We start from the raw sequence: 8790 nt of genomic DNA on the forward strand, positions 1-8790 counted from the left end.
GGGGGGTCCGTGGTGTGCCAGGCGCGGAAGAGTCAGCTGCCGGCCCCCCACTCCCGCCGCCCAGGAACCACCTGACGCTCTCCTTCACCAGTTTCTGCCCCTTCACTGTGATGCGCCTGCGGGACCTGCCCAACCCGCAGATATACACGCGCCAGGAGCGCTACCAGGCGCGCCCGCCACGCGTGCTGGAGCCCTCGGGCTTCCACGATGAGAACTCGCTCGCCGTGTACCAGGGCCTCGTCTACTACCTGCTTTACCTGCACTCCAAGTACCACAAGGTGGGCGCCTGGCGGGGGTCTGATCTGAGATGGGACTGAGGAGGCCTAGAAAGCAGGGCCCGCGTGCCTCGAGGACGCCCACAGAGGCTGGAACCGAGGGGAGCCGACTGGGAGAGTCTGAGGCTAAGGAGGGACCCCGGGGAGCGGGCAAGCAGGACTTGGGAGAGATGGCTTTGGGAGGGTGGCTGCTGAGCTGGAAGTAGGGCTCACGGGCGGGCCAGGGTCTGGTAGCTTTGGCTTTGGGTTAGAGGCCCGGCATGCCACCTGCCTGGGGCCGCCTCCGCACGCCCAGGCTCACAGTGCTGGCGGTCCCCCCAGCCATACGCGGACCCAGTGCACGACCCCACCTGGCGCTGGTGGAAGAACAAGAAACTGGACCAGGTGCGTAGAGAGGATTGGGGGTCGGGGAGCGGCGGTGTCAGGACACCCCTTCGCGTCCCGGCTCCGGGTCTGACTCTGCCCCGCTCCCATCCCCCAGGATTACTACTTTTATCTGGCGAGCAACTTGCGGAGCGCCAGTAACGTGTACATTGAAATGGCCAGCTACGAGAAGATCTACGACCTCAAGGCCGAGCACGAGCTGCCCGAGCGAATCTTCCTGGACAAGGGCAACAGCTACGCCTTCTCCGTCTTCCTGACGGTCCGCGAGCACTCTTTCGAGTTCCAGCCGGAGCGCGGTCTGTGGGCGAGGCTTGAGTGGAGTCCCTGGGGCGGGGCGAGGGCTGCGGTGGGGGCTGCCGGCGAGGCCAGGGGGCGGGGCCTGGGGGCGGGGCACCGTCCCACGCTCGCGGCCTTGACCCCTGCGGGTGCTTGCAGTGCTCACCACCTTAGAGCTGCGCAGCAAAGTGGATCTGGGCGTGGTGCTGGCCGACCCGGGCTGCATCGAGGTGGTGGTGAAGCAGAAGGTCCTCATTAATCGCAACTCGGTGCTTTTCTGGGTGAGATAAAGCGGGGACGGGGTGTCGAGGTGAGGGTGGAGCTCTTGGGGCAGGGCACTGATAGGACAGTCCCCGGGTCCTCAGGCAGGCCTGCTGACTTCTTCAATTCTGCCCCCAACCCCAGGTTACGCTCAATGATAAAAGGTCTTGCTTTGATCAAGGCATTAGTGGACATCACCTCATGAAGACCTCCATGTTGGTCAAGGTTCGATCCAAGACTAGAGGGGAGGGGACGAGGGAGGAGGGAAAAGATTGAGCCAACGCGGCCCACCATCATCACCTGCTCATACCCACAGGTGGTGGGCGCAGTCGGGCACTGTTTCCAGAACACACACCGGGGACCCCGCATGCAAGTATTAGACCTTGGGTTTTCGGGCCCTGTGCTGGGAGGGTGGGGATTGGATTGGGTCTCAACTGGGCAGATTTTGAGTGCTCCCCCTGGAAATCCCACTAGTGCATTCATAATTTCTTTCTTTTCGTTCATTCGCCCACCCACCCACCCACTCCTTTCATCCATTCATGTTTGCAGAAAGGGCTGTCTTTAAGGTTGTGTACATTGCCCCAGGCTTGTATGTTCCTTCTAATATTTTTCTGCACGGCAAAGTAAAGCATTTGCGACACAGGGCTTTTTATTCCCAGTTGGCCAGAGGAAGTCATGTGGACCAGCTGGGCCCCGTCTTTCACACGTTGCTCTTCATCTGCCCAGTCACATGCTTTGTTCATTCGAGTGGGTCCTTAGATCTTTACTTGCTTACCCACGCGACATCCCTTTTGCACAGAGGCAGACACTGAGGCTCAGAGAGGTGCAGACATCTGCTCAGAGTAACCTAAGGAGCTAATAAGTGGTAAAGGAGGAACTGGACCGAGGTGCCTCGTTCTCACCCCCTTCCGTGCCCACTCACCAGCAGACAGACCCTGCTGTTCCTCCCTCCTGGCTTGGTATGACCCAGGGCAGTTAAAAAAAAAAAAAAAAAAAAAAAAGGACAGGGTTGTAATACCCCCAACTGCTTGTGGGGAGGAGGAGAGCAGGGAGGAGTGGCTGACTCAGCATCCAACAAGTATTTCCTGCTAACCTTGGCAATACATATTATTTTCCTCTTTATGATAACCCCAGAAGGTCAAAGTTAATATCCTTATGTTTGACCCAAAGGATCCATTCTAGGTGTCTTAATCTGCAACACTCTGTTACAGTAAAAGGTTGGAAACAACCTAAATGTCTGTTAATAGGAGAGTGGTTAAGTAAATCCTGATACATTCATGCAACAGAAAACTATGCAGTTGTAAAAAAAAGGGGGGGGGGGAAGATCTCCACATACTGATGTGGAATAGTCTCCAAAGTGAATTTTATTTTGTTTTGTTTTATTATTTTTTTAAAGATTTTATTTACTTATTCATGAGAGACGGGGCAGGGGGAGAAGCAGGCTCCCTTCTGAGTAAGAAGCCTGATGTGAGACTCGATCCCAGGACCCTGGGATCAAGTCCTGAGCCAAAGGCAGAGGCTTAATTGACTGAGCCACTCAGGCGCCCCTATTTTCTTTTGTTTTAAAGATTTATTTATTTATTTATTTATTTATTTATTTATTTATTTGAGAACATGAGCAGGGGGAAGGGGCAGAGAGAGAAACTCAGGCAGACTCTGCACTGAGCGTGGAGCCTGATGGGGGCTCAACCCCATGACCCTGAGATGTGAGAGATCTGAGCCAAAACCAAGAGTTGGAGGCTTAACTGACTGCACCCACTCAGGCACCTCCAAAATGTATTTTATTCTTAAGAAAAAAAAGCAGAGGGGCGCCTGGGTGGCACAGCGGTTAAGCATCTGCCTTCGGCTCACGGCGTGATCCCGGCGTTATGGGATCGAGCCCCACATCAGGCTCCTCCACTATGAGCCTGCTTCTTCCTCTCCCACTCCCCCTGCTTGTGTTCCCTCTCTCGCTGGCTGTCTCTATCTCTGTCAAATAAATAAATAAAATCTTAAAAAAAAAAAAAAAGCAGGGTACAGAACAGTACATATAAAACATTAGCATGAAGGAGGTTAATTAAGAACATATATTCATGTTGGCTTTTATTTGCATGAAGAAACTGGGAAAATAAGTGAGAAAGTCCTTATAGTGGATTGCTGCTCTGGGATGGAGAGGCAGGACACTTGGGAAATGGGAATGGAGGTGAAACTTGCCACTGTGTGTGTGTGTGTGTGTGTGTGTGTGTGTGTGTGGAAAGTGGAGAGAGATGAGATGAAGTAAGGGGGCAGATCACATGAGGCCTAGTGGGCCATGGTGCCCCAGGAGCCGAGAAGGGACTTGGGTGGTCACAGGCTGCATGCAGGGGACAGACTAGGGGGAGGGGCAGGAACAGGGAGACCAGGGAGGAAACAAGGTTGGGCAAGACAAGGCAGGGAGTGGGGTGGGAGGTGGGGGGAAGAGTTGAGGAGGTTAGGGAGAGAATGGCTCTGTTTTGAAGTCTAGAGACAACAGGATGTTGAGATGGACTGGCTGTGGGTGTGAGAGAGAGAGGTTTCCAGGGCAAGGCTTTTAGCCTGAACTTGGAGGAATGAGGTGCCATGAACCAAGATGAGTTGTGGATAGACTGAACCTGAGCTACCCATTGAGCCTCCCCGTAAGTGCGTGGCTGATAGGTGTACAGTCTGGGGCCCAGGCCTCGCATGGGGAGTGCACATCCGATGGCCACCAACCCCTCTCCCCAGTCACCGTCAAGCCCATGCCACAGTCTTTGGATGTCTGTATTCTTTTGACAATTGGATGAAACCTTTGGACCCTACCCCTGAAATGGGCCAGAGGCTGTTCATTTTGAAGACAGTGTCGTGGAAATTCCCTAACCTCTGACCCCCATTGTGAGTTTCACTTCCCTTCTGTGTCCCAGGCTCCTTCCGGATTTGTTATTTGAGAATTCAGGCCCACACTGAGCCCTATGCAGTGCACCTGCAAGTGGGTGCCCCTGTAGGTGTTAGTGATGTTGTGTGTCTTTTTCTGGGGGTACCACTTCAGGTGTGGCTTTGGATAATTAATAAACGGCTGGACCTCTCTGCGCCTCACTGTTGCCATCTGGGTCATGGAGATGTGAGTAGTCTCTTCCATACAAGGCTCGTTTTGTTGAGGATTAAATTTGAGTTTGAAGCACTTAGGACATCACCCAGTGCCTGGCATACAGTAAGAATGACGTAAATGTTTGCAGTTTTAGAGTATTTTTTTTTAATGATAATAATGATCATGCAGCAGTGGTGAGAGTGAGCCTGGCAGGAGGTGGCCAGGTGTGGGGGAGGAGGGGTGTCTGCTCCGCCCCCCAGTGCAAGGCTTTTCTCCTCCCACGTAGGGCAACCTGATGGTGCCAGTGTTCATCGGCTGCCCCCCAGGCAAGCGCCTGGCCTTCGACATCACCTACACACTGGAGTACAACCGCCTGCAGAACAAACACTACTTCGACTGCGTGCACGTTGACCCCGAGATGCCCTGCTTCCTCTTCCGTGATAGTGCGTGTCCAGTCCCCTCGTCCCATCCATTCCCGGTCCTCTGTCCCCACCACGGCCCGCCTGCCCTCACTGCCCGCTCACTTCCTCATTCATCCTCTGCTCCTCCCCCTTGGTCTTCTCATCTCTCTTTCCTCCCCTCTCCATCCTCCACTTCTCGGGCCAAGCTAATTTCTTCTCCTCCTGGCCTCCCTCCAACCCCACAGTCTTCTACCCTTTCTTCTTGATCCAAGACTTGGTGACGGGAGAGTCAGGCAGTTTTCAGGGCAGGTAAAGACGTGGCCAAGCCAGCGACTGACGGGAGTTTGGGGGGTGGGAGTGGCTAGGGGGACAAAGTGCGGAGTGGGTGGTAGAGGAGCGGAACTCTGGGCCCTGAAGCCGGTCCGTGTGCGCCTCTGCACCCGGCAGCTACGTGCTCACGGTGGTAGGCGGCGGGCCCACGATGGACACCATCAAGGAATACAGTGAGGAGGAGATTTACCGCTTCAACAGCCCCTTGGACAAGTAATGCCTGCGGGACCCTGCCCGCAATCCGCCCTCTTTCCTCTGCAGGCCTCTCTTGCTTCCCAGCCACAGACCTCACCCTCGCTGCAAGCACCGCTCACCCGGTAGCTCAGGCTCCTAGGATGGTGCAAATGCTCGCCCCGCCCATGCTGCCAGGCCCCGCCCTCCTAAGGCTCCCCTGGCCCCTTCCCTCTGCGGCTCATACTGCGGGCCTCTCTCTGCACCTGCAGCAGTGGTCCCTCCCCTCCTGCCCCCCACTGAGGTTACATGGTCCTGCACAGGACTAACAGCCTCATCTGGACCACCAAGAACACAACGACCACCAAGGACTCGGCCTTCAACATCATGACCCACCAGAGTTTGGGCATCGAGTGAGTGCATGGCCTAATTGCTGGTCCCCTTATCCCCCACCTGTCCACAGTCTGTCTGGGCTGTTGTCCCTTCTGCCTCTGGGAGACCTCTTGATCTTCAAGCCAGACTGACTGCCTTCATGTTCCTCAAATGGGGCTGGCTCCTTGTCTGCTGTGCTGGTCCCTCTTACTCTTTCTTCAGGCCTTAGTTCAGGTGTCCGTTCACCCAGGGCAATTTTTCTGACCGTTCTAAATGGGATATTGGTTTACATGACCTTCTGTGCTTTGCCCCTTCTCACCCTCACCTCTCTGCTTGTGCCTCCCTTATCCCAACCTGCCCTTTTGAGCTGTCACTGTCTCATGTGGGTTCTGTCTCCCTTATAGGTCCAGGTCCTGATAGACTAAACACAGTGTTTGTTGAATGAGACAGTGAATGAATTCAGTCATTCATTTGTTGACATTTGAATGGAAGTCATAATGAATGAACAAAACAATGGAGGAACAAATTAATATATAGGGGCTCAATAACTATTTTTGATTCAGTGAAAGGAAGAAAATGATACCGTGAGCAAATAAAGGAAGTGAATGAATGAATGGGGCAACCAACTTGCACCTAGTCAGTAATCAACCTATATTTATTGAATAAATGAATAAAGGAAAACATATGTGAATAGAGATGTGACTTTGTACCTAGTAGGTACTCAGTATATTTGTGGGATGAAGGAATGAAGGCAGCAAGGAATAAATGAGGAGTCGGCACATGATAGATACACGCTCCATAATCTAGATGATTGCATTGTAATGGAGGAATTGACAGATGGAGATGTTAAGGCAGGAGGACATGAATGAGTAAACAGCCTGTCACATGGTAGGCGTGGAGTCAGCCTTACTGGATGAATGAATGAAGGAGCAAATCAGGGAAGAAGGGACGAGACTCCATCTAGCTGGTGCTCACCCAGAGTCTGTGGGCTGGGGGGAGAGGTCAGAGGTTGGCACATGCTAGCCATGATTTGTAGCACATTGCCTGAACTTGGGTCCCCAGGTGGCTGTGTCTGGAGAACTCCCCATGCCATGACACCATCCCCCATACCATCTTCGCCCCCGAATTCTTCTTCAAGGTGTTGGTGAGCAACAGGTGAGCCAGGCAGGTGGCCCAGGTAGAGTTGGGGGCTTCCTGTGGGGTGCCTGACTCCTCCCCCAATGCTGAACCCCATCCCCACCCCCAGAGGTGTGGACAAGAGCACGTACTGTGACTACCAGCTCATCTTCCTGTTGCATATCCATGGGCTCCCACTCAGTGCCAAGCGGGCCCTCTTCATCCTCATGGTGAGTGGCTGCCCAGGCGCTGCCCTGTTAGGAGAACGGGGCTCCCAGGCTGCCCGCCCGTGCCTGTCGTGTGGTGTCTGCAGGTGTCGTCCTGTGTGTTTATCGGCCTGGTGACCCTCTACATCATCTTCTGCCTCCTGTTGCCGCTCATGGTGAAGGCCTGCAGCGCCCTCCGCTGGAAGATCAACAACATCATCACATCGGAGTCCTACTACCCCTACACGGCCTCTTCCAGAGTCTTCAGTGGCGCATCTGGGACCAGATCCAGGGGCAGCTCCAGTGTCAGCTCTGGTGTCAGTTCCAAAGTGGCGGAGGGGAACCAGGAGGCCCCTGAAGAAACCTCGAAGAAACAGTCTATTACCTAATCCTCTTGCCTGCCTCAAAACCCTGACCCAGGTGCTCCCCTCACTTCCTGGGCCATCTTGGAAATGCGATTATCAACCGCCCCAGGCTTGTTTTGCTTCAATTTTCACTTTTCCTTCAGACCTAAATCCTCATTTCAGGACCAGCTGCGGGCTTACGTTCAGTTAATTTGCACTACACAGCCATATAGGTCATTAAAATCAAAATCCTTCTGTGCCAACTGGTAGATAGCAGCTTCTCTGTGTGCCTGCCAGCTCTGCCCCTCCCCGGGCTGCCCCCAACCTCCCCACTGTCCAGCAAGGTCTTCCACGCCCCAGGCCCATCACTGTAGCCTGCAGTATGTTCTGATTGTTCAGTGCTCAGGTTTAGTACCAGTCATTAAATATTTTGAATTTCAATACTTATCTAGTGTCTGGCTTAAGGAGGGGACTCTCCAGAGGTTAGGATTTTTGTTTTTGTTGCAAGTAGCAAAAATTTCACTTAAATGGCCTACATAGAAATGGTAAGTTATGGGCTTTAATATAGGCTTCAGGGATGGTTTGATCCAGAAGTCTTCAATGTCTATAGGGTTCTGGCTCCATATCTCTGTAGCTTTTCCTGACCTGCCCTCCTCTGAGCGTGATCTCTAATCTCAGGCCAGCCCCCTTCACAGTCTGAGGCTGCTGGTCCACATATCTTATTGTCCAGAGAAAGAAGGGGCTGGAGTCCAACATTCCCGAGCAAGTCCTGTCAGTCACTCTGATTGGATGGGGGTGGGTCCTGAGCTCACCATTTTACTACTCACACTACCAGAGATTTAAGCCAATCGAGCCCACCCCTGGAGCTGAGGGCAGTCCTACCCTAATCTCTTGATTATGTGTGAGGAAGGACAGTCCTTATAAGGAAAATGTGCTGTCAAGAGGAAAAAAGACTGAAAGGCAAAAAACAAAAAACAAAAAAACAAAAAAACCAACAAACGCACCTTGTACTCTACCCACTGTCCATCTAATGAGCTCAACACCAGTCCCTCACCAGAGATCTTGGATGAGGTGACTATGGAGGTTCTGTGACCACTCTCCTCTACTCCTCTACTCTGGGAGTAGAGGCCCAGGGGACACATACTCTGAGGGGACATCAGGGCAGACAGCTGGACCAGCTTGTCTATGATGAGATAGCATAGCTCCAGAGCAGGCAAGGGTGCTGAGGTCATGTTTTGGAGCTTGGAAATTGTCAGAAGAGTACTCAGAGCTGAGAGGCTAAAGGACATGGTTAGATGTAGAAAGATACTCCTGTGGAGGACAACTCAGGACTAGAGGCAGAGATCCCAGGGAGGCAGTAGGCCAGAGGTCTGGACAGAAGACAATGGGGCTAGACCAAAGCCTGGTGTAGGGAGGGGAGGAGGCAGCAGGTGGGAGAGATGCTCAGGAGGCCTAGTGAACAGGCCATGGGGCTGGAGGTCCATGAAGGGAGTGGGAGCAAAGGAAGCATTTAAGTAAAGGTTGGGGAGCCTGGGTTGGTCAGTTGGTTGACTGTCCAATTTTTGATCTCAGCTCAGGTCTTGATCTCATGGT

The 8790-nt window shown here is 53.2% G+C and overlaps 2 protein-coding genes across 13 annotated transcripts in view; both read left to right on the forward strand.

Moving 5' to 3' along the window:
* The window catches only part of CATSPERG (cation channel sperm associated auxiliary subunit gamma), a 25791-nt gene extending 18153 nt beyond the window's left edge, over positions 1 to 7638 (forward strand). For 6 of the 12 annotated variants that reach the window (XM_040633918.1, XM_040633919.1, XM_040633920.1 and 3 more), the window contains 7 exons: positions 4544 to 4700; positions 4904 to 4967; positions 5106 to 5201; positions 5483 to 5572; positions 6594 to 6686; positions 6778 to 6877; positions 6961 to 7638. In XM_040633918.1, the coding sequence (XP_040489852.1) occupies positions 4544 to 4700; positions 4904 to 4967; positions 5106 to 5201; positions 5483 to 5572; positions 6594 to 6686; positions 6778 to 6877; positions 6961 to 7242 (882 nt within the window). In that variant the 3' untranslated portion in view covers positions 7243 to 7638. Of the gene's footprint in view, positions 1 to 4543; positions 4701 to 4903; positions 4968 to 5105; positions 5202 to 5249; positions 5573 to 6593; positions 6687 to 6777; positions 6878 to 6960 lie in introns of those variants that run through there. The other 6 variants (XM_040633921.1, XM_040633924.1, XR_005835734.1 and 3 more) reach the window with 6 other exon arrangements.
* LOC121103478 (cation channel sperm-associated protein subunit gamma-like) lies at positions 70 to 1421 on the forward strand. The gene is made up of 5 exons (XM_040633926.1): positions 70 to 278; positions 597 to 659; positions 757 to 918; positions 1095 to 1216; positions 1341 to 1421. The coding sequence occupies exons 1-4, from the start codon at positions 111 to 113 to the stop codon at positions 1107 to 1109; spliced, it is 408 nt and encodes a 135-aa protein (XP_040489860.1). The 5' UTR covers positions 70 to 110; the 3' UTR covers positions 1110 to 1216; positions 1341 to 1421.
* Positions 7639 to 8790: the final 1152 nt, after the last annotated feature.

This window comes from Ursus maritimus, unplaced genomic scaffold (assembly GCF_017311325.1).
Source record: "Ursus maritimus isolate PB19 unplaced genomic scaffold, ASM1731132v1 scaffold_19, whole genome shotgun sequence".
NCBI classification, from domain to species: Eukaryota; Metazoa; Chordata; class Mammalia; order Carnivora; family Ursidae; genus Ursus; species Ursus maritimus.

What these genes read in the sequence shown, in the direction of transcription:
- LOC121103478 (XM_040633926.1), top strand. Translation starts at nt 111, where the DNA reads ATGCGCCTGCGGGACCTGCCCAACCCGCAGATATACACGCGCCAGGAG. An exon ending in TGCACTCCAAGTACCACAAG is followed by an intron (nt 279 to 596) that starts GTGGGCGCCTGG and finishes CGGTCCCCCCAG; the next exon opens with CCATACGCGGACCCAGTGCA. An exon ending in AGAACAAGAAACTGGACCAG is followed by an intron (nt 660 to 756) that starts GTGCGTAGAGAG and finishes CCCATCCCCCAG; the next exon opens with GATTACTACTTTTATCTGGC.